The sequence below is a fragment of the Microtus oregoni genome, unplaced genomic scaffold (genome assembly GCF_018167655.1).
Source record: "Microtus oregoni isolate MIOR12 unplaced genomic scaffold, Mior012 000025F_ref0000491, whole genome shotgun sequence".
NCBI classification, from domain to species: Eukaryota; Metazoa; Chordata; class Mammalia; order Rodentia; family Cricetidae; genus Microtus; species Microtus oregoni.
In genome coordinates this window covers 22,986,670-23,012,002 of record NW_024543084.1, presented here as the reverse complement: position 1 = coordinate 23,012,002, position 25,333 = coordinate 22,986,670, and the positions used below count along the sequence as shown (strand labels likewise).

Sequence of the window (25,333 nt, the reverse complement as noted above, 5' to 3'; positions counted from 1 at the left end):
TTCCTTGGGTTAGAGTTTTCCTTCTACTATTTGTCTAGGGCTGGGTTTTTGGCTACTTATTGGTTGAATCTGGTTTTGTCATGGAATATCTTGTTTTGTCCTTCTATGGTGACTAAAAGTTTTGCTGGGTATAATAGTCTGGGCTGCCATCTGAGGTCTCTTAATGTCTGTATAACACTTGACCACGATCTTCTGTCTTTTATTGTCTCCAATGAGAAGTCAGGTGTAGTTCTGATAGGTCTGCCGTTATGTGTTACTTGGCCTTTTTCCTTTGCAGCTCTTAATATTCTTTCTTTATTCTATAGTATGTTTAGTATTTTGATTATTATGTGGCAAGGGGACTTTTTTTTTTTTGATCCAGTTTGTTTGGTGTTCTGAAAGCTTCTTGAATCTTTATAGGCATATCTTTCTTTAGGTTAAGAAAGTTTTCTTTTATGATTTTATTAAATATATTTTCTGTACTTGAGTTGAACTTTTTCTTCTATACCTATTATTCTTAAGTTTCATCTTTTTATGGTGTCCCATATTTCCTGGATATTTTGGGTTAAGCTTTTGTTAGATTTAATGTTTTCTTTGAGCAATGAGTCTATTTCCTCTAATGTATCTTCAGCACTTGAGATTCTCTCTTATATCTCTTGTATTCTGCTGTTCATCCTTGCGTTTGTGGTTCCTGATGGTTTTCTCATGATTTCTGTTTCTTTAATACTCTGGCTTGTGCTTTCCTTATTGTCTCTATTTCAGTTTTCAAGTCTTGAATAGTTTCTTTCATATGTTTGATTTCTTTTTCTTAGTTTTCTTTAAGGGATTTGCTGATGTCTTCCAATTTTTTTGTTTGTCTTTTCCTCCATTTCTTTGAGGGAATTTCTCATTTCCCCTTTCAGAGGTTCAAACATTCTCCTGAAGTTATTTTTTAGGTCATTTTCTTCTGCTTCATTCATATTTGGTTGTTCAGTTCTTGCTGTTGTAGGGTCTCTAGATTTAACTGGTGTTGTGTTGCTCTCTGTGGTGTTGCATGTGTTCTTACCTTGTCTACTCATCTTTTCCTCTAATAGGGCTGTCTTTGATCCTGTTGATTAATCTTTTAAGTGCCAGTGGATTCAAGACTCGGATGGTTGTTCCTCATGGTACACTCAGTGCCACGGTTCTAATTACCCTGTTGGTCACTTTGTGTTTCTGGAGGTCACTCAGTGCTCCTGGTTTGCTCTGCTCCTCTGGAGTTTTCAGTCTCAGGCCTGCTCTGATCTAGGTTTCCGGCTCAGACCTGTTTCTGTAAATGCCCCTGGTCAGGATCTGCTCCTGTGGAGGTCCCTGGCTTGGGGTTGGTTTTGTAAAGGTCTCTGGCTCTGATATTCTACCTTGGAGGTCACAGAACTGGGTGCGCCTGGATCGGCAGACAACTTACTCTCTCAGAGGTCCCAGACCTACAGAGGTTTCTGGTCCCTGCCTACTCCCTTTGACATCCCAGGCCAACGCCCATACCCACAGAGATTTCCTGCCTGCTCCCTTGGTGGTCCTAGACTCATGCCCCTTTTTCTGGTTTTTCCAGACAGGGTTTCTTTGTGTAGCTTTTTTTAAAATATTTTATGGTTTATTTAACTTTATTTTTTTATGTGCATTGGTACAAAGGTGTCAGATCCCCTGCAACTGGATCTTCAGACAGTTGTGAGCTGCCATGTGGGTGCTGGGAATTGAACACTGGTCCTCTGGAAGAGCAGTCAGTACTCTTAACCACTGAGCCATCTCTCCAGCCCCCTTTGTGTAGCTTTTGAACCCGTCCTAGAACTGGCTTTGTAGACTAGATTGGCTTTGAACTCATAGAAATCCACTTGCCTCTGCCTCCTGAGTGCTGGGATACTGCCACCACCCAGTGAATGGGTTATCACTTTAAGCACTTTGTTTTTTGTCCCTGTGCAGGCATACTCTGTGTACGATGAAGAAATTGGTTACTGCCAGGGCCAGTCCTTCCTCGCGGCTGTGCTGCTTCTCCACGTAAGTTGAGTCTGTGTCACAACTACACAGACCTCCTTGGGCTTAAATATGGCTAAGGCTAGGTTTGGCCATATTCCTGGACAGAACTTGTATTTAGAAACTCTAACTTAATGGCTCTGTGAAGAGAAACCTGATGAGGATAAATGGCAGTATAATAAACTAGTATAAGGTTAGATTTCCTTTTTATTTTCAGGTTAGACAGACTTCAGTAGTGGTTGACATTTTGTTGTCTGTAAAATAGCCAGTCATTAATATCTGTTTGAAAATTTGTATCCTGGGAAGAGATCAGGCTTTTTCAGTATCAGTCTACTCATGTGCTCGTTTAATAAAGATCTTTATTCTTCAACTTTACTTCTTGAAGTAGATAGAAAGGTCAGAAATACATTACGCTCAACAGCCATATTAAGTGGTCATCATTTGACTTCTAGTTACTGATTTATTCTTTTTATTCATTTTTCATTTCCACAAACACAGCTTATTAGCTTTTAAAAGAAAGTAGCAAATATTTGAACCTGTCTTGTAAGGACCAGGGTGTTCTACGTCATAGCTGTAATGTGACTTCCTGCCTAGCACACAGTCCACACTCCGTGCCCCATCCCCGTGCATGTGCCCTTCATGAGCTGCTGGGGGTTCTGTTGGGCTGGGGGTTGAACCCAGGAAGGCAAACCTGCTGGGTGAATGTCCTACCTATGAGCTCGCCCCCCCTGCCATATGGGACTCTTATGACCATCATCTGATCCAGCAGCACATCAGATGCTGCACCTGTTTGCCTTACAAAACCACCTTGTCGTCTTTGCTTCAAACCATTGATGTGTAAAAAATAAATTAAACAAATTGTCCCATAAAATGTTCAGATTCTTAATTTGCATAATCATCTCATTATTTAATATAAATGTGTGGCAAGAACACGACACAGGCAGTATCAGCAATTCTGACTGCTTCTGGAGATAAGAAGCTAAGAGTGAGCACAGGACAAGCTAGTAACGCCACCATCTGTAAGCAGATAGCTGTTGTAATAAGAGCGGCGGGGCTGTGTCCCCAGCACCCTGGCCACCTGTTAGCTTATGCCCGAAATAACAACACACAAACTGTATTCATTTAAACACTTCTTGGTCCATTTCTATCTAGCCTCTTCTAGGCTAATTCTCGCACCTGGACTAGCCCATTTCTAATCATCTGTGTAGCCCACGAGGTGGCTTACCAGGGAGATTCTAGCCTACGTCCATCCTGGGTCGGAGCTTCATTGCGTGTGCCTCAGTGAGCAGAACTATGCGTCTGCCCAGGAGAGGGGAGCATGGCGTCTCTCTGAGGCGTCTGCCCCCGAGAGGAGAGCTGTCGAGTCTGAGCTCACTTCCTCTTCCTCCCAGCATTCTGTTCTGTTTACTCCACCCACCTATGTTTTAACCTATGAGGGCCAAGCAGTTTCTTTATTGCTTAACCAATGAAATCAACAGATTGATATGTGACACTCCCATATCAGATAGCTGTATAAGCATGCTTTCAGGGACATTAATAGATCCGTACAGGTAAAATGCAATGAACAGTGTAAGGCTGTAACAGAGAACTTTGTTTAGATTAAAGGCTCCTTCCTCTTGGCAGATAACTGTTAAGTTCAGTGCACACTGAAAAACAAAAAAGGCTGTCACTCTGCTATATACTTTTCAGTATCATTTAACCTTTTGTTATGTTGCAATAGAAATATTTTAAAAGCATGAAAATAGAGTAAAACATTGCTGTCAAAGGGGATCATATAATATTATAGAAGCTGAAAATTTTCAAATGTATGAAATTAAAAGAGGCCTAGTGTGACTGTAGTGGCAAAAAGGGAAGGAAGAAAGAGACAGAGCTAGAGAGGACAAGGGCCCACCAGGAAACCATGCAAGTCAAAATAAAGCTTCCATGTTTGCTCTCAGAGGGCAGGAAGTCTTAGAATTTTAGCCCTGTCTTCTTTCCTGTGAGCTCAGCGTGGTGATGTCTGTAGCGGGTACAACAGAGTTACAGAATAAAACAAGGTTGGTTCTGGGTCAATTAGAATATTTGGGGAAATTTGGAATATATGCTAATGCTATGGCATTAATAAACAGGTCAGTTGTTTTTTTCTTTAATTTAATTTGTTGTTTTAGATAGATTTTATGTCTCAGTCATGCATACATATGATTCATCTTTTATTTATTGTAGTTTCACACAAAGAACATTTATTCCCATTTAATTATCACCACCCCTTGGAAATGGCTTCTTCAAATTCTAGTCCTATTTAGAACTCCTACTGCATCCTTTGTGTTAAGTGTTTCCAGCATCAGAAATGCCACACAAATGAAGCCACTTCTCCCTCACATGTACAGGAAATATCTCAGAACCTCTAACATTTGTCCCATACAGCCTGTCCTTCCCAGGCTGCACTTGGTCATGTTTTGCTTTTGCTGTGCTATTTTCTCACTGGATCCTGTGTTCTGCCCACTTCCAGTATCGTGTTCCTCAGTAGCCCTCCCACCATCTTGATTTTTCCGAAGCTTGCTACAGTTAAATGGATTCTTAATATTGCCAGTGCCTGCCTTCTGTTTTGAAACTTAGACATCTCTCCATATTCTTGGAGGCATGTTCCATAAAGTCATGAAAGATACGCTTATTCCTAATGGGCATCTGTGGACAGAACTGGAGGAGGGCAGCTCAATGCCTCTGCCACCACTGCTCTTGTACTGTGAGTGATAACATAGACCTGAGGGTGTGGAAGGCTCTTCTAGAATAAGCTATTCGTTTGTTTTGTTTTTAGAGACAAGCTACTTTTTGTTTTTGTTTTTTGTTTGTTTGTTTGTTTGTTTCGAGACAGGGTTTCTCTGTGGTTTTGGAGCCTGTCCTGGAACTAGCTCTTGTAGACCAGGCTGGTCTCGAACTCACAGAGATCCGCCTGCCTCTGCCTCCCGAGTGCTGGGATTAAAGGCGTGCGCCACCACCGCCCTGTGAGACAAGCTACTTTTTAAGAATTATTTTTAATTTATGTGTATTTGTGTGTGCCTGCAGGACCTTATGTGCATGATAGTTCTGTAGGTACCCACAGAACCTGGAAGAGGACAGTGGATCCCCAGGAACTAGAGTTAGAGATGTTGTGAGCCGCCATGTGGGTGGTAGGAACTGAGGTCCTCTGCAAGGGAAGTGAGTGATCCTAACCACTGAGCCTTCTCTTCAGCCCCAAAAACTATTTCTTACTGTGATAGGAAAAAAATAATAATTTTGCTAGAATGACACTGTAGCAAAGACAGGTCAAATGACTGGAAAAAAGGCCTCATTATTTCCGAGAGCTGAGACGTTCTGTGTGTCCTCCTCTAGCCTGTCCTCCCGTGGAACCTGCTCTTGATTCACAAGCTTTGCTGTCCTGGGTGCTCATCAGCCCTTCTACCAGTTCCTACTTCATTACACTCTTGCTCTGAGGAAGGCAGTGGTAGCATGAAGTAGGCCCTCCTTTAACATTCCTTGCCTGAGTGAATTAATGGTATTAAATAAAACTTGAGAGCTGGGTTTCTGTGCGCCATTCCATTTCCTGACAGTGGAGGGCTAAGCTGAAGATGCTGGAGTCATTATTTTGTATCCCACTCCTCCATTGCCCATCTGATACAGATGCCCGAAGAACAGGCATTCAGTGTTCTGGTGAAGATCATGTTTGACTATGGCCTCAGGGAACTTTTCAAGCAAAATTTTGAAGATCTACATTGCAAGTTCTACCAGTTGGAGCGCCTCATGCAGGTACGGGAACTCAGGCTGGGTTGGACAGATAGGTGCAAAACTCTGGCAGATAGATTGGGGAACAATGGCTTTTATTGCTGTTGTTTCTTACTATGCGATGAGGATGCAGAGATCCAACAGTGCTGGGAATCTGATATGTTTAAGCTGGGTTTTCAGTCGTAGAAAAAAACCTAAGAGCAAATTGCTTAGTCAGGCCCTTTTCTATAGCAAATACAGGGAGGAAATGTTCCCCGGGGCTACAAAGGTTGTCTGTTGACGATACCCCTACCAAAGTTGAGGCAGACTTTTCCAAAACATTTCACAACTTGGAAATAAAAACTGGCTTTCCCAATACTTGTCACTGTTCTCGGGAATTCCTCTTTCTCTCAGCTAGTTTGTAGTATGGAAAATAGCCACTAAGTGTTCTGAAGCACTTCAGAGATACGCAAGTGTTTGACTGTTTGGGCTACTGCCGGCAGATTTATGAGCCTCCTAAGAAACGTAGGCTAAGAAACGTAGGTGAGCTGCATATATGCCCAGAACTAATTACTTTACTGTTTCAGGAATACATTCCTGACCTGTACAACCACTTCCTGGATATCAGCCTTGAAGCACACATGTACGCCTCCCAGTGGTTTCTTACACTTTTCACTGCAAAATTCCCTCTCTACATGGTCTTCCATATCATGGACCTGCTGCTCTGCGAGGTATGTGTCAGTGCTCACAGTCCTTAGACTCCTGCTGTAGGCTCTGTCAGATCTCATCTTTTGTTTTGTTTGGGGATTGCCAAATCTGGGCTGAGGCCAGTGTCCTGCTCACCCTTTTCACAGAGGTTCTCTGCTGAGAAGAGACAGATAGACTACTTAGTATTCAGTAACACTCACTGTGACACTGAGTAAATAAAATGGGTTCCTTTCTTGTGTAGAGGAAGACAGAGGTTGCAGTGCCCAGCTTCCTCAGAGTCTTATCCTTAGAATTAAGCTGCAGCTGTCATATCTGAACTTGTATTGGGAACTGGTACCTTCCTTTTGAGGGGATGTTTGTTTGGTGTCTCCTGATGCAGAGAGTGCAATTGTATGCTAGCACTCCTAGCTCTGCATTTTTCTTTTTAAAGAGAGGTCTTGATAGAGGTCCCCCAGCATTTCCATGAGTAGGCCGAGTTACACAACCATACTAGCTAATGACTTGATGACTTGAGGTGAGGAAGAAATTTACTTAAAGTAGAGCATTGACACTAAAAGAAACAAGGCAGTGTGAAAAATGTCCTTAGCCTTGACATAGTTTGAGATTTGAGAGGTGTGTATGTGTTAAGAAAGAAAAAACTTAGAAAAGATGTGCCCTCAGTAGAAATTTCAGAAAATATGATCGAAAACAATTGAAAATACTTCAGTCTCGGTGTCTCTACAATTTAACTACACAGCACTTTGGTGTGTATTCTTTCACCTTTTTTACACCTGTTTTTATATGCAGTATGACATTTTCCCACTGTAATGTTATATGATGATGTATTACAGTTCTACTTCTATATTTTGAAAAATATAGCCAGGCACAAGCCTTTAATCCCAGGACGCCTCAATGCAGGTGAATCTCTTAGTTCAAGGCCAGCCTGGTCTACAGAGTGAGTTCTAGACAGCCAGGGTGAAACAGAAACCTTGTCTGAAAATACCAAAATAAGGGAAGTATTAGTTCTAGAGATGAAGGCCCAGACACCTTAACTGTTTAGTGTGAAGATAGTTCACCTGTTCTGAACTACACAGCTTCCATATTGGTCAGATGAGGAAGACAGATTAGAGACCTCCAAGAAAGCTCAGGTCTGGGATTGTGCGATTGTCATATTGATAGATTGTGTGACTGTCATGTTTGCTGTGGAGTCATGGGCTGTTGGAGAACTACTCGTTCTCTCTGAGCGTCAGAACAGGGCTGGAGTACCTGTCCATGATGGCGCTACAGCTAACAGGACAAAGTGGATACCGACACTAAGACTGTCTTGTCTCTTCTCTTTCAGGGAATAAGTGTCATTTTTAATGTCGCCCTTGGATTACTGAAGGTACATGTCTGAGTTGTCTGGTGTCCTGCCCTGCTCCATTGTGTTTGTAGTTTTCTTCTCACACAGCGGTCAGTGTGCTCTGCCATTTTCATTGGCGCAGTGTATTTAGGACTCTGCAAAACGGTGCAGTTGTAAAATGGCTCTTGGGTATCTTCATAACAGACATTTTGTTCCTACATATGGTTGTTTTTTCTTAATTCAAGACTTCCAAGGACGACTTGCTGCTGACAGACTTTGAGGGTGCCTTGAAGTTCTTCAGGGTTCAGCTCCCTAAAAGGTACCGCTCAGAAGAAAATGCAAAGAGGCTTATGGAGCTGGCCTGCAACACGAAGGTACACTAACTACCGTTTGTGTTAGGTCATTCTCTGTGTTTCAGTTGATGTCTCTGATGAAATCGTTAATGCTTATAATATATAATTGATAGCTCACACAGGATGTCCTTATCTTAAATATTTGTTCCGGAGTGTTTGAGAAATGGTCAGGGGCTTTCTGTTGTGTTTTGCTTTGGTAGGAGTGGCATTGTTGCTCTTTTTATTTTTACTAAACTGCCCTGGGGTTAGAACTCAAGTGTATTTTTCAAATTCATGTGTATTTCATATATAGTTTGTATATATAACCTGAAGTTCATTACAATACATTGTTGCTTAGTGTGCTTTTATGTTTGGCTGTGGTATCCCATGTAGTCAGATATGATATCATGTCAGTAATACATTTTTTTCAGATTTATTGAGGTTGGTGATATACACCTGTAGTCTCAGCACTCAGGAGACTGAGGCAGGAGATTCTTTATTTTCAGTTCTGCCTGGGCTATGTAGTGAACTCCAAGAAAACCTGGTCTGCACAGCAAAACTAACTGACAAAACCAACTGAAACAAAAACAAAACAGTATTCCTTTTGAGAGCATGCAGGACTTCCCATTTTCAAATTAAGGACTCATACCCCATAATAAGGACATCTGCTTTTGTGTTGTATAGCTTGCACCTTTCTGTTTTTAAAAGACCTTCATAAACACTTGACATTTTCTATCTGTGGGTTTCCTGTCTATGGATTCAACCCATTGTGAAGTGAAGGTATTTGGGAAAAATACATGAATTATTTTTATTATTATTTTTTCATTGATATTATTCCCTAAATAGTATGCCAATTAATATGCAGCATTTATATTGTGTTTAGGTATTATTGAATCTAGAAGTCATTTCTCTATGCATGGTAGGACGCATGCAGGTTCCACACAAACACTTCACTACTTGATATAAGGGACTGAGCATGCTCTGATTCTGGACCCAGCTCCTGTGGATCCTGAGGGAGGACTGTATATCACATCCTTGAGTTGAACCTCATTGGCTACAGTCTGTTGCTGTAGGAGGAGTGTAACTGTCCAGTGTACAGAAAGATGAGACAGAAACCCTGTTGACACTGAGTTGGTTTGGGACAGATTTTGCTTTCTTGGTTTTTCACTGTGCTAACTTCACCCTTTGACATTAATTATTGTGATCAGAAATTCTCTAAAAAGAAGTAAAAATAATAAAAAAAAAAGAAGTAAAAATATGTGGAGAACCCTCATAATCCTTTAACTTCACACATGACTTTATAACTTTTATGGGTTTTATGGCTAATATATAAATGATCACGGTGTACTCATGTTTTGATAAATTTGTGTTTTTAAAGAGGAAATACTATAATCGAAGGGGCTTTAATTAGAAATTTCAGGATAGAGACAGGCAGAGTAAAGGCCTAATAAAGATTGTGTTTAGGTTCACATGAGGTACAGTGAAGAGTTTGATGGACTCAGATCTGAACTGGACTCAGATCTGAACCCAGAGCTGATTCTACCCCCAAGGCTCTGTATGAAATAACATTATCTGGGTCATGTGTCACATTAATTTAACAAAGACAACCCTCTGTTAGTGCATAGAGAAATTAGGTAAAGTATGATGTAGAAAATGTCCAATATATGAATGAGAGAAATGTAAACCATGTGCCTATAGTGTGTGTGAACCCACACATCCATATTCCAAAGCACTTGGGCCTTATAATCAGGGTCTTATTGCTCACATATAACCATGTGGGTGTGACTTTGGACCTTGAGGGGGCAGCAAGAGCTTGGAATGGCTTCCTGGTCATTAAAAGATGATAAAATATAATGAGAAAAGTAATGCTATCTGAGATTGTATACAATACGCTAGATGCCCTGGCTTTTATGTGTGGGTTAGCCATGACAGTATGTACATTGATTAATATAGTGCCTAGAAATTAGTAAAGGCTCGGGAAATGATAGCTTCTGTTTCAGTACAGTCACATGGGAATAGGTTTGTATAGGGCGCAGAGCCAAGTGAGCTCTGACGCAGTCACATGTGTTCACGTGTGTTCACGTGGTTCCGCCTGTGAGAAGGCCTCTCTTCTGCCCACATTCTTTCTCCTTCCCCTGTCCTTTCTTGATGACCCTGGGACCTAGGACAGGAACATTGTTGCAACTTTTGATTCCACTTGTTCACAGGCACTATATGAAGCGTTATCCTAATCAGTCTTAATAAATAAAACCCAGAATCAGATATAGAGAAGTAAAGGATCAGCCACAGTCACCACGTACTTCTCCAACTGCTCAGACTGAAAAGTGCCAAGCTCCTGTTTCCGTCCTGCCTTATCACTCCCAGTCTGTCTGTACAGGTCTCCAAACCTCTATGGTTACCTAGTGGCTAGCTCCACCCTCTTGATTTGTCAGGATACAAACAAAATATCACAATACCTATCTTCACACCCCATAGCCTGTCATTAAAGTGTACCCTGATTTTGCCCACCTCAAACCACTTCCTTTCTGCAGTGACCCTCTGTTTTCCCATCCTTTTTTTCCTTTGCTTAAAAGTCTGGTGTATGTTATCACCAAACTCTGGTGTCCTGCTGCGGCTCACAAGTTCACCTCAGTCATGAGCAAGGTCTTTACAGCTTCTCTGATTCTATCTCCTGTTTCTCTTACTTGTTTTCTACTTCAGATTCCCCTGGCTTCCTTGTGTTCTCAGACTACACTGAGTGTGTTTACCCCTCTGCTCTTTACAGTAGCTAACTTTTCAACTTAGAACTAACTCTTGTACTAGCTGTGTACATGACTTCCCTTCAGATCCCAGAGATGTCTTCTCTAACCACGGTATCTAACCGCTTTCCCCAGCCCTTTATATTCACAAATTAATCGGGCCTCATTGAAACAGAGTCCACAGCAGGACAGACTTATTCTTGCTTACTGCGGAGTCTCAGCAGTGCAGGTGTAGTATCTGACGTAAAAATACTGCTTGGCTGGCTGTTGAGTTTCCACCTACTCTTTTACAAACATTTGGGCAAGTCTTAAAAAGAGTTTCCTGCTCCAAATATTAGTTGAAAACATGTTAGTAAACAGATGTTTTCTCCATAGCTCAAATAAGTTCCTGTCCTTCTTAGTAAGATCAGACAACAACCTGCCTTCACAGTGTTTGTACACCATGTATATCTATCTCATTTGGGGTATGAAATTCCTCCCATTCCTGGAGCACTTTGCCTGCTTGGGGTGCATTTTGGATGGTTCCCCCTGTTTGTTCTTACTTTAGGTGAGTCTAATTTTTCTTGAAATTCACTCTGCAATAAAAGCCTATAGCTTCCCAGGCTACAAGACACAAAGCTTTTCTGGTGAACGATGCAGGGAAGCACGCACAGGAGTAATTCGGTCTTGCTGACATAGTGAGGAGAACAGACGGAGCGGTTGGGTCAGGTTATTGGCATAGTGAAACTGCATGGTACAGATTCAGTCTCTGGCAAATGCATCACGAGCTCTGTGTCCTGTGTCAGGAAATATCAGGAAATGACATCGTGAGCTGTGCAGTTGGAGTCTCTTCTAGACATGGAAAGGGGTTTTGTGCTAAGGGACTATTGAGGTATGGAAACTAGCCTCCAAACTTTTCAACTTTTTGGTGTAGAATTTTAAAGCTTGGCTCTGCCATTCATTGGTATCCTATTCTGTTGTTTTTAAATGTTCTTAAATTGTGCTTTGTTTACTGGGTTGTACCTCCTGATTAGTATGAGAGTTGGAAATACTTTGTCTCATGTGACTAGAAATACTTGTGTTGTTACTGTGTTTCAGTACTGTGATAATGCTATGATTTATAGATATTTCTTACAAGCATCTTACTCTTCATAGCTTAGTGGGTGAGGGGGAGAACAGCAGGCATGAATCTGAGACTAGTGGAAGTCACATGGTTTACCAGATGGCATGAGGGCCAGTGACAGGAAGCCTGGTGAGGCTCAAGCCTCTGACCCTGCTCTCCCTGCCTTATGCTTCCTGTTCTTTCTGAAAAAGTGCACTGAGGATTAAGGTTGATGTGGCAGTATCTAAAATGGCCACAAGATGGGTGTGTTGCTTAAAAAGCACCATGTTCTCTGGGGTCTGTGAGCCTTAATTTTCTCTACATTTCTCCCGTGCCTGTCCTTTGGTTTCTTGGGCCCTTTATGTCTTCCTTCTCTTTCTTTGTCTTCAGATGAGTTAGCTGCAGGACTGAAGGGTTTTGTCTCTTGAGAAGTTAGCACTCATGGCTCTTAATGTTAAGTTTAGTTTGTTACATGAAGGCTCACCAGTCTGTCTGTCTAAAAGTCAGTAGACAGACAGAAACCTTCTCACTGCTACCCAGCATCCCTTGTTAGTCTTCCAGGAGCTCCGTGACTTCCATGGCTGTGTGCCACACATAATTTGTAAGAGGAAAGAATGTGAAAAGGAATGTTTCTAGGCCTTTTAATTTTTGATTCAAGAAATATTGGGGATCTGCATAGAATCTCAGGACTTGGGAGGCTAGAGGCAGGAGGACTCCCAGTTCCTGGCCAGCCCTGGCTAAACTGTATAGATTTTGTATGCTGTTGAAGGAAGGGAGGAGTGTGAGGGAAAAGACTAGCTTAGATAAAGAGCTCTTTGTGAGGTGGCTCTTAGATGAAGCCTGAATATCTGAACCCTGCCTTGGAATATGATATCAAATCTGAGGGGAATGCAGGACTTCAGGCTGCAGAAGCCAGGGACAGCGCTTCCTTCTCTGTCCAGCCCATTCATGATGTTAGTGGTGTTATCATGGAGTGGAATCTGAAGTGTTATAAGGGTAGTGCTCTCAAAATCTTTTTGATTGATTTTTTATTTTTGGTTTTTCGAGACAGGGTTTCTCTGTAGCTTTGGAGCCTGTCCAGGAACTAGCTCTTATAGGCCAGGCTGGCCTCGAACTCACAGAGATCTGCCTGCCTCTGCCTTCTGAGTGCTGGGATTAAAGGTATTTGCCATCACCGCCTGGCACTCACAGACTCAAAACATAGTGCTTCACACAGTGAAGTGGATCTCTTTAGAGACGCCTGGAGTATAGAAGTAAATTACCAAGGTGTCAGTAGATGATGGCATGGAGATGCTGTACCTGAAAGACTGACCACACTCCGCGCGCAGACACTTTACCCAAAGCTGCGCCACCCTCTGGTGCTAGATAGGACCACAGAGCTTTTTCCATTAATGCACACATTTTAGAACTAGATTTTATTTTTTATTGCTTTATAAATAATACTGATCAAAATTCCTACTTCCTCCCTTCCTCCCACTTCCCTCCTGCTCCCCCACACACACCCTCTCCCCTCCCCCTACAGTCCTGAGAGAGGGCAAGGTACCCTGCTCTGTGGGAAGTCCAAGGCCCTCCCCCCTCCATCCAGGCCTAGAATCCCAAAAGGCCAGTACATGCAGTAGAGACAAATCCCAGTGCCATTATCATTGACTTCTCAGTCAGCCCCCATTGTCAGCCACATTCAGAGAGTCCGGTTTGATCACATGCTCGTTTAGTCACAGTCCAGCTGGCCTTGGTGAGCTCCCATTAGATCAGCCCCACTGTCTCAGTGGGTGGACGAACCCCTTGTGGTCCTGACTTCCTTGCTCATCTTCTCCCTCCTCTGCTCTTCAACTGGACCTTGGGAGCTCAGTCCAGTGCTCTGATGTGGGTCTCTGTCTCTATCTCCATCCGTCGCCGAACGAAGGTTCTATGATGATATTCAAGATGGTGATAATCAGTCTGACTTCTGGACAAGGCCAGTTCAGTCACCCTCTCCTCCACTGCCCAGGGTCCTAGCTAGGGTCATCCCCGTGGACTCCTGGGAACCCCTCCAGAGCCAAGCCTCTTGCCAACCCCAAAATGGCTCCCTCAATTAAGATATCTCCTTCCCTGCTCCCAGAGGAAGGCCAGATATAGAACTAGATTTTAGTGGGGAGGCATGCGCCTTGGTTTCTGCTGCTTCTTTTGTGCATAATGAGCCCTGTATGCTGCTGCTAGTGCAGGGCTGTAGGGATAAGTCCCGCCCCTTAGGGGGCGTGTTCATCTCGGGCTAATGTTTACCTATAAATCTGGCGAGCATGCTCGCAGGGCTCTCTTCTGCATTCCTGGTCTCCGCAGGAACGGTGGTTCTATAAGTCTATTTCTCCATTAAAGCTGTATATATTTTTACAATTTGTCTGCATTCGTTTACGCCGTTACATTTTGGCATCCAACGTAGGGCTATTTTGCCCCCGACTCAAGCGCGTAGCCCGCTAGCTAACACAGCATGCTCCCTGTTGCCATTTTTTAGTTCGTGACTCAGGCCTCAGTGCCTCGGCCACTCAGGCCCATTCTGCCCCTCCTGCTCGCCAGAGCAATTAACCCCTCCCTGCCTGCCTTGGCTAAGTTTGCAGCGGAACTCCACTGCCTGAATTAGCGGAAGGTCAAGTACCTGCGGTTTTGCAGCAAAAGTCGCCACAGTGGCAGATTTGGTCTGATACAAAGTGACTTGGCCGGGCGGTGGTAGCGCACACCTTTAATCCCAGCACTTGGGAGGCAGAGACAGGCGGATCTCTGTGAGTTCGAGGCCAGCCTGGTCTACAAGAGCTAGTTCCAAGACAGGCTCCAAAACCACAGAGACCACCACTGACAGGAACCGGTTGTTGTAGGTAAAAAAAATTTTCTTTTATAAATAAAATGTCTGAACACGTTACCATTCAAGAATTTAACAGTTTTTTTAATTGTACCATGTGGGAGATTTTACAAGAGGTGTCTATCACCCCACATCTATGGATCCTTCTGGGATTCGTAGTTTTCATTGGCACTAAATGGTTTGATATTAGAAATATGATAAAGTCTTTATGAGACGAATCCAGGATTCTTAAGGCAGAGATTGAACGCTTAAAAACAATTGAGAATGACAACAATCTTCTCAAGAATCAGTTTGATGTTCTCCAGGAAGAGAACAGATCTTAATTTAACATGACTCGATCAACTGAGCAAAATTTAAAAAAGGTATAGGCTGATGTTAAGGAGGAATTCATTACTATGGAAGAGGGAATAGCTGATTTGGATCGTAAGCTTCAGTCCCTTTCTGTAGGAACTGAAACATTAGTGGCTGATATTAAGGAGAAATTCATTACTATGGAAGAGGGAACAGCTGATTTGAATCATAAGCTTCAGTGCCTTTCTGTAGGAACTGAAACATTAACTGAGAGAATCAAAACTGCTGAATGTGACAATCGGATTTTGTCTAAAGCTTATGACAGATTGGCAGAAAGATTATCAATACAAGAAGGCATGGTTTATGCCATAAAAATTATGTCCAAATATGAGATGTTATCTCTAATGGACAAACTTCATACTTTAGAATCCTCAATGAAGGCTTTGGAACATAATTCTGGACAGGAGATTCAGACATTGCAGAAGGCAATGGTGAATAGAATTGAAAAGATTGAGGAATTTCTAAATTCTGATGAAGAAGAGCAAAGGGTAGAAAGGCAAATTTTAACTACATCTGTGGGTAAATCTCTCCGGGACAATTTCCACAAAGCTCTACCTACAACTCTACCTGCCTTTCCAGTAATAACAACAGAGAAGGTGATTGGTTCCAGAAACCCTAGGGTCATCAAGGAAGATACATGGGAGCCTGTCCGTATGAATGATCTCAAAGAAATTAAACAGGCTGTCATGACTTTTGGGATGCACGCCTCTTTTGTTAAAGAGATGCTAAAATCTTGGGCCACGACAAGCAGAGCAACCCCCTCGGACTGGCTCCAGCTGAGCTCTGCGGTACTTGAGAGTGGACTGCAATTGAAATGGAAATGCTTATTCAGGCAAGAGGCTAGACTTTTAGAACAGCAGGAAAAAGCGAAGGGAACTGACATTTCCCTAGATAAAATTCTAGGTGAAGGGCTCTTTTCCGACCCTCAGGAACAAGCTAATTTGGATGAAAACACACTCTCCATGTGTACTACAGCAGCCTTAAGGGCTTGGGACAGGGTACAAGACCCAGGACAGAGAATGGAATCATTTGTCAGAGTTAAACAGGGTCAGAGAGAACCCTTTAGTGACTTTTTACAAACACTAACTAAGGCTGTACAAATAGGGATATCTGACCCAGAAGCAAGACGTATAATGATTGAGTCTTTGGCTTATGAAAATGCAAACGTGGAATGCAAAAGGATTTTGGGGCCTTTAAAGCTCAGATCAGCGCCCTTGGAAGAATGGGTCTTGCATACACTCAATGTTGATACATTTGATTATGCCACTGAAGCATGGGTAGAAGAAGCAATTTCCAATGGTAAAAGGAGACACCAGAATACCAAATGTTTTAATTGTGGCAAAATGGGTCATATGAAAAGGAGTTGTAGACAACGGATTTTCAGAAATAATAATAATGCATCTTCTAGAAACAACAGAAATAGGAGGACTCAGCCTTCAGGTTTATGTAGAAGATGTGGAAAAGGCAGACATTGGACGAATGAATGCAGGTCTACAAAAGATAGACAAGGCAACCTGATACAGACGGGAAACGTGAGGGGGGCCTCACAGGCACCCATGGCAAACATGGTTCCGTCATTTCCAGTTTCTGCAGAGAATGTGCCTCGTCAGGACAATTAGGAAGCCCCATGCCTACTGTTAAAAGCAATAATGATCAGAAAGATAAGTTACGTGTATTTTGGCAAACTCCTATAAATGATCAAAGACCTAAACTGAGAGTGTGTGTAAATGGCATTTTTATTACTGGCCTGCTGGACACAGTTGCTGATGTAAGTATCATTACCCCAAAATCTTGGCATCCGTATTGGCCTCTTCAGAATGTAAATGTTCAGCTTCTGGGAATTGGAGCCCTATCTCGAGTAAGGCAGAGCATGAGATGGGTTGAATGTATAGGGCCAGAGGGACAAATAGGAAAATTAAGGCCATATGTAGCCAATATTGCAATGAATTTATGGGGTCATGACCTATTATAACGATGGAATACCCAAATTAACATTCCTGCTACTTCTAGAGCCTATATTTCTGAGAATAATATTAAAAGATATTACAAACAGAGAAAACTGGCCATTCGGGCTGTACAAGAACAAGCAATTGATGTCCCTTCAGAGATACCAACAGCCTTGCCTCTAAAATGGTTGACTGAGAAACCAATATGGACAAAGCAATGGCCTTTAGCTGAGGAAAAGTTGCAGGCTTTAGAACAGCTGGTATAAGAGCAATTAGATGCTGGACATATAGAAGAATCTACCAGCCCCTAGAATTCTCCTGTATTTGTGGTTAAGAAAAAATCAGGTAAATGGAGAATGGTGACAGATCTCAGGGTCATCAACAAGGTTATTCAACCTATGGGCCCTCTGCAATCTGGAATTCCTTTGCCCTCTTTATTACCAAAAGGTTGGCCTCTCATAGTTATTGATTTAAAGGATTGTTTTTTCACTATACCTTTACAAAAAGAAGATAGAGAAAAATTTGCCATCACAGTGCCTACTTATAACAATTCTCAACCTTCGAGGAGGTACCACTGGGCCGTCCTCCCCCAGGGTATGTTAAATAGCCCCTCCCTGTGCCAATATTTTGTGAACCAACCATTGCAAATAATACGCAAGAAATTTCCCAAATCTATAGTATACCATTAAATGGACAACATTTTGTTATCTGATTCAAACATGGATACCTTGAACAGACTGTTTGAAGAAATAAAGATACTTTTACCTAAATGGGGATTGCAAATTGCTCCTGAAAAGATTCAGAAGGGAGATTCTGTTAATTATTTAGGTTATAAAATAGGTTTACAAAAAATTAAGACACAAAAGGCACAAATTAGGGGAGATTGCCTACGGACTCTTAATGACTTTCAAAGACTATTAGGAGACATTTCCAGTCTACGACCAGCTATTGGGATAACACCTGATCTAATAATTCATTTGAACAAAACCTTGGATGGTGATAAAGATTTAAACAGTCCCAGAGAATTAACAGCTGAAGCAGAAAAGGAACTGACAATGATTGAGGAAAAATTACAACAGGCACACGTGGACAGAGTGAATCCAGAGCTCGATTGTATTCTCGTCATACTACCATCAAAAATTTCTCCTACAGGAATTTTAATGCAGAGAGATGATATTATCTTGGAATGGATCTTTTTACCACATAAACCAAGTAAGAAACTGAAAACTTATGTGGAAAAAGTCTCTGAGTTAATTATAAAAGACAAGCTGAGACTTCGCCAACTAGCAGGCATAGACCCAGCAGAAATTATAGTGCCTTTCACTGCTGATGAACTAAAGAAATTATGGGAAGATAATGAACCATGGCAAAGAGGTTATGCTAATTTTTTCGGAGACATCAATAACAACTATCCAAAAAGCAAGAGGCTTAACTTCATAAAGAGAACTTCTTGGATTCTTCCTCGAATCGTCCGTGATGCTCCAATAACTGGAGCCCGTACATTCTATACTGATGCCAATAAATCAGGGAAGGCAGGTTACAAATCAGAAGACTTGGGTAAGGTGGAACAAAGTCCTTGTGATTCTGTCCAGAAGGCGGAATTATATGCCATTCTTATGGTGCTAAGGGATTTTAAAGAACCTATTAATATAGTTACTGATTCACAATACACAGAAAGAGTTATTTTACATATTGAAATTGCTGAATTTATACCTGATGATACAGAACTAACCTCATTGTTTCTCCAGGTTCAAGATTTGATCAGAAACAGGCTTTGCCCTATGTACATAACACACATCCGATCCCATACGGGTCTGCCAGGTCCTCTAGCACAAGGTAATGCAGAAATTGATCAATTATTGATTGGTAGTGTGCTACAAGCCTCTGAATTTCATAAAAAACATCATGTTAATAGCAAAGGTTTGAAGAAAGAGTTTTCTATTACATGGCAACAAGCTAAGGAGATTGTAAAGAAATGCCCTACTTGCTCTTTCTATAACCAAACGCCACTACCTGCAGGGGCTAATCCAAAGGGCACCCAAAGGAATGAAATCTGGCAGATGGATGTGTTCCACTTTGCAGAATTTGGCAAATTAAAATATGTTCATCACACCATTGACACTTATTCAGGCTTTATGTGGGCAACTGCTTTAAGTTCAGAAAAAGCTGATTCAGTAATCACTCATTTATTAGAAGTCATGGCTATCATGGGTATACCTACACAAATAAAGACGGATAATGGTCCTGCTTATGTCTCTAGGAAAATGAAACGGTTTTTTTATTATTACAATATCAAGCATGTTACAGGTATACCATTCAATCCTACAGGTCAAGCAGTCATAGAAAGATCAAATCTTACTATAAAGGATATGTTGAACAAACAGAAAGGGGTGGAAAACACCCCCAGAAATAGGTTACATAATGCTTTGTTAACCTTGAATTTTATCAACGCTAATGAGAGGGAACAACGACTGCAGAAAGACTTTGGATAATGGAAAAGTCTGCTGAACTAAATCAACCAGTTTATTTCAAGGATGTGCTGACCTCACAATGGAAGCCAGGAGATGTGCTGCGTTGGGGAAGGGGTTTTGCTCTTGTCCCCTTAGGTGAGGAAAAATTGTGGATACCGTCAAAATTAATAAAGGTTCGGTTTGAAGAAGAGAAGCCACTTAGAAAAGATAAATAACAATTTATTCACAAGGATGGCGATCATACTGATGGTAAGAAATACAGATAGGTTGGGGGCAGGTTTCTTTTCTTATCTCCACAGGAAAATACTCATCTTCAAAGAAATTAAGGGACCCTGAATATTTAATTACTGATGGATGGACACATTTTGTAAGTATTAATTTATATATATATATATGTCTTATTAAACATTTCTTTATAAATATGTAGAGCTGGTTTTGAAGTTGGACTCTGGCTCAGTCCCTCTCCAATTCCAAGCCTGTTAGTAAAAGAAAAACCCAGAGTTTCTGGAGTTTCTGTCTCATGTCAAGAGCCATGATATGGGACAGAAAGAAATATGAGTTTAGAAAACATCTTTGCTTTTCTTCATATCTATCATACTTTTCATTGAATATATCATATCTATCATGCCTTTCATTGAATATATATATGTCTATATGATTAATGTTTAAGTTTTTCACAATGAACAATGAGTTTTTCCTGAAGTGACATTTGAAGTTTCCAGGAAGAAGATGGGGCCCCACAACAACTCTACCTGGTTGATATGACGTCATGATACTGATAGCGCTAGTACAAGACCTGTTTTGGGTACCAGCTGCACAAGACGATCCCAACTTGGTTAGCTGAAATGGTGCACATCTTGTACAACATTCTGGCCAGACCTCCACAAAATACTCAGAGACTATTTGCAATTTTAAAAGACATTGATCTTGAAATTTAACCATCATTTTACTTTCACAGGATCCCCCAGAAAGAACGTCGCCCCCATGACAGCTGGAAGTAATTCTAGATGACGATGTCCCGTCTCCCAGTAAAGTTTGCCCCTGGGTTTAGGGATATCATTTAGGGGTTGGGAGGTTGGGGCAGGAATTTTATAAGCTCAGGGATCATTTTGGGGGAAAAAAAAAAAGGATGATGGGATAATAGATTTATAATTGTGAGTTACTGTTTTAAGACAAATATATTGGTATCGATTCTTGTATATTAATACAAAGTTAAATTATATTGATTATTGTATGCATGCATGTTTCTACCTCTGTTTAAAACATTTTTTATGTATTGACATGTATTGATATATATATATATTGTATATATTTACCATATTGCAGTGTACATTTCTACCTCTGATTAAGATACTTATATATTGTTTGTGTATTGATATATATTTACCATATTGCAATGTATATTTGTACAGTGTTTATATTTGGAGGTCATTGTCCTCATTTGTTACATAGTTGTTTATTGTCTTAGTCTTTAAGTTAGATAGATATTGAGAATTATATAGATTAATAGTCATCTAAGTTTGTCATTTATAATTAGACTAATCAGGTTCTTTAGATATATAGAGATTATACTCAGTATAGATAGATAATCTTCAACCTCTTCAAAGAGCTGTAGAAAATGGCTTTTAATCTAACTCAGAGTTTCGTGATAGTGAGACACAGTTGCTCCTGGCAACACCATTCCCGAGAGAATGTTGAGCACCAAAGACACTCCACCTGGAGCCTTTCTTTTTGGCAGAACTGGCCTTGGGGCAAAGAAATGCCCATACCTCAACCACTGACAGAGATACAGAGCGTGCATCAATGGATAAAACAGGACTGTCATATCCTGCCAAGACAGGGTAAGATAGTTTTGAAAAGTTCCTTGCCTTTAATAATGGTATGTCAGTTATGTTAGGCCTTAGCCAAAGTTGGTTGACTCAACATTGCATACGAGACTTTAAGTGATTGCCCAGGTAGTCAGTTGTCTCTGTCAATTGTTGCACATTTTGGATATATCTTGTTTGTTAAGTAATATTTGTTCCCTTTTAGGATCTTTGACGGAGTTGAAGATTATATAATTGTAGTTACTCTCTACATTATTTGGACTCCTTGAGATAGAATGTTTAGCAAAACTTTTGTCCTCAATATTGTTTGTTATATTTATTATTTGTTATTATTGTATATAGTTGTATTTGGTTTTGTTCTGTCTTATTTAGACAAAAAGGGGAGATGTAGGGATAAGTCCCGCCCCTTAGGGGGCATATTCTCCTCGGGCTAATGTTTACCTATAAATATGGCAAGCGTGCTCCCAGTCGTTGCTTCTGCTTTCCTGGTCTCCGCAGGAATGGTGGTTCTGTAAGTCTATTTCTCCATTAAAGCTGTATATATTTTTACAATCTGTCTGCATTCGTTTACACCGTTACACAAGGCCAGCAACAAGCAAACCTCCTCCTTTAAAAAGCTAGGTTCCCTTGACTGTCGGCTCTTGGAGCCTTGGCTACTAATTTTTTTTCTTGTACTGTAGAAAAGAATTCAGGTCAGATTCAGATGCCTGATTCTGTCTAATGGTCCACGATTAAAGGAATACCTGATTCCTCTAAAGGACTCTGAGTCTGAACTATTTGAACAGAGCCTTAATATACTGTTTATTGACATCAGGCATTTTAGAGGCCAACCTTGGCCTTTGTGCTGTGTGATCCAGGTAGATTAGACAGCATTGCTGTACTGATGCCTTAAGCAGCTGCTGCTTGTGGGCTTTTGTGACATGGCCTGTCTCCTTCATCTGGGTGGTTCAGGTCAGTGTAAATCACAGAGATGGGAGGAAACAAGTTCGCCCAGACTGTGTTCTTGTGGTGTTGTCAGTCACCATTTATGCATGTTACAGCTGATACTGACGTTAGGCAATAGCCTTTGCCTTACCCATTTCGGGAAATTATTTTGAGGCATAAATAAAATAGTAGATATAGAGGCACGTCACTATCTGGAAAGTTCTATATAAGCCTTGGTAACTCAAAAGCACAGCAGTGCCCCCAAGCATTCTTGAGCTGGAAGGAGGGCCAGTATCCAATTTCTTAATCACTTTATCAATCCTATTCACACCAGGATCCCTCCTGCACCAGACCTCTTATTTATTCCCCAACACCTACCAGGTTACCCAGACTCTAGGCTTCAATCTCGTCATGCAGATCTTAACAGGCTGCCTTACTGAACTCCCCTGTGGCTCCCATACCAGGACACCTCCTACCTCCGCAAAACTTTCTTAAGGCATTCTGGAAACCTGCCCCTCTTCTAAAGGGCCAGACTAGTTCAAGCTTTTCTGTGTAAAATGGACTTCATTTAAGTGATTTGATGTATTCACATTGTCTTAGTTAGGGTTTCTATTGCTGTGAAGAGATGCCATGCCTATAGCAACTCTTACAAAGGAAAACATTTAATTAGGGCTGTCTTACAGTTTCAGTGATTGGGCCCATTATCATCATGGTGGGAAGCAAGGCAGCATGCAGGCAGACATGGTGCTGGAGCTGAGAGTCATTACATCTTGATCCAAAGGAAACAGCAAGTGAACTGTCGCACTGGGTGTAGCTCGAGCATCTATGAGACCTCATAGCCCACCTCCGCAGTGGCACACTTCCTCCAACAGAGCCACACCTCATGTGCCACTCCCTTTGGGGGCCATTTTCCTTCAAACACCACAGTTTATTGAGGGAGCTGCTCTATTTCTTTCAGATAGGTTGCCAGATAATAATTGCAACAGCAAGTTACAGTTACTGCTTATTGAAAAGACTCCCTCTGTGTTGTGTAGTCTTCTGAGCACTGAACATGGTAGTTTTCTGTCAGGAGATCCTCTCAACACACTCAGAAGCACTATTAGTATTTCACAGATGAGCAAGTCATCTGCCGAGACTGAAGCTATGGTGTGTTACTCACGGAGCTGAGCAGGTTGCACCTCAATAGAACCCAGTTCAGCAGCCACTCTCAGTTCTCTCTCCATCTGTGTGGACCTTGATGCCACTGTCTACTCCCGAGGCTGACTGGGGACCAGCTTCACCAGTGCAGATAGTAGGCAGTTCTCATGGCAGATGAATGGCTAAAGGAGAGGTGTTTGGATCTGCATTGGAACTTATGCCACATACCAGTTTAGGGGACACTGAGATACTCTGCAGGTAAAGGTGCTTGCCATCAAGTCTGACAAGCCTGAGTTCGGGCTCCAGAATTCACATGGTAGAAGGAGAGAACCAACTCCTGAAATTGTCCTCTGACCTACAGATGGGATGTATAGCACATGTGGTAATGGCACACATGGACATATGTGTGAACACACAGAATGAGTGTAAATAATGTAAAAAATAAAACTAAATTAAAAATTAAAAAACAGTTGGCATGTACTAGTTTTCCACCGGACAACAGACAATCTCAGGGAGCCCTCTGATGGTATTTGCAGAATGTTTCCCTTAGGGGTGAGTGCATGGCTCTGCCCCTAAGGGAGGATTGTGTGCTCAAGAATCCTGAGTGGGGCTACTTCCCAGAGCTCTGCACTGACTATAGTGGATATGGACCTGCTGCTTGACTCAGTTACCATCCCACACTTGGGCCAGCAGTTTGGTTTCTTTTTCTTGAAAGAAACCTTAAACAGAGCAAAGGGTCAGTTTCTACTTTAATCTTGCTGAAAGATGACAGTACCTCTTTGTGTGAAGCTGTAATTTTTGAAGGTTTCTGAACTCTGGAGCAGAGTGAATAACTCATCCTTCCAGAGACTGTGTCTCTGTTTAAGTATTTTGATGGTTACTGTGTGACAGAAATGTCACAATAAAGCTGTCTTGGGAGAACGTGTATATTGGAATCTAGATATTCCATGTCATAAGAACATGGTCCATATCAGACCCTGAAGGGGGGGCCTGATTGAGTCCTATTCAGGCATTGATTAGGCACTGAGGTGCATGGCAAGTGAAAGAGACATGGAACATAGAGCAGGGAGGAAGAGCCTGAGTAACTGTGAACTTGGACACCATGGATGCTGACTTTGCTAGTTTCAATCGAAGATAATAAACTTTGGAAATTAGCCTTTCAAAATGGATAGTTATAAGGAAAGGCTGCATGAGAGTGAGCTAAAGCGTCCTGAAGATTGTTTTGTTTTTTGTTTGCTTGTTTTTCGAGAAAGGGTTTCTCTGTAGCTTTGGAGCCTGTCCTGGAACTAGCTCTTGTAGACCAGGCTGGCCTCGAACTCACAGAGATCCTCCTGCCTCTGCCTCTGCCTCCTGAGTGCTGGGATTAAAGGCGTGCGCCACCACCACCACCGGCAGCGTCTTGAAGATTGTGAAGGCTGTGCAGGAGATGGTGTCTGCTCTTCTCTAGAAGGAGCTCAAGGGAGCCTTGTCTTTGCTGCCCTTGTTTCTCTTTGCCCAGACTGAGAAGAGCACTGGGTGGGAGAAGAGCATGCTGCCCATGAGCCTCGATTATTTTCTGACAGGACTTGTTTATAAATTTCCTGCTTGCACAGATGTTTTATTTAGATGTGGTTTTTGTTTGTTTGTTTTGGTGAGTCACTTAGCAGCGCAATAAAAGTTTACCCTCCAAATTGGGTAACACAGAGATGTGTAGTAGAGCTAGCCCTCTCCAGCTTGTGGTCTCCTGTGAGTGTTTAATGGGAATCTTTGTGGAGACTGTAGCCAGACCCAAAGATTGTACCCTGACCACCAGCTTAAGGATAGCAATGCCAGACACCAGCAGTACAGCTCTAGTCAGAGCAAGTGAGAGAGGATGCTCCAAGGTCAAAGCATGAGCAGAAAAGATATGCAAGCACTACTGCCAGCATGCTGCAAGCGTGCACCTGCTCACCACTTCTGCTTGACTCTCTTCATCTGTAGTTCCCTGGACCTGTGGGCCAGGAGCAG

General features: G+C 41.8%; 1 protein-coding gene across 5 annotated transcripts in view; it reads left to right on the top strand.

Moving 5' to 3' along the window:
• Positions 1-25,333, top strand: part of Rabgap1 (RAB GTPase activating protein 1) — a 163,310-nt gene that overhangs the window by 124,374 nt on the left and 13,603 nt on the right. For all 5 annotated transcript variants that reach the window (XM_041674275.1, XM_041674276.1, XM_041674273.1 and 2 more), the window contains 5 exons: positions 1,915-1,989; positions 5,602-5,727; positions 6,270-6,413; positions 7,712-7,753; positions 7,957-8,085. In XM_041674275.1, the coding sequence (XP_041530209.1) occupies positions 1,915-1,989; positions 5,602-5,727; positions 6,270-6,413; positions 7,712-7,753; positions 7,957-8,085 (516 nt within the window). The remainder of the gene's footprint in view (positions 1-1,914; positions 1,990-5,601; positions 5,728-6,269; positions 6,414-7,711; positions 7,754-7,956; positions 8,086-25,333) is intronic.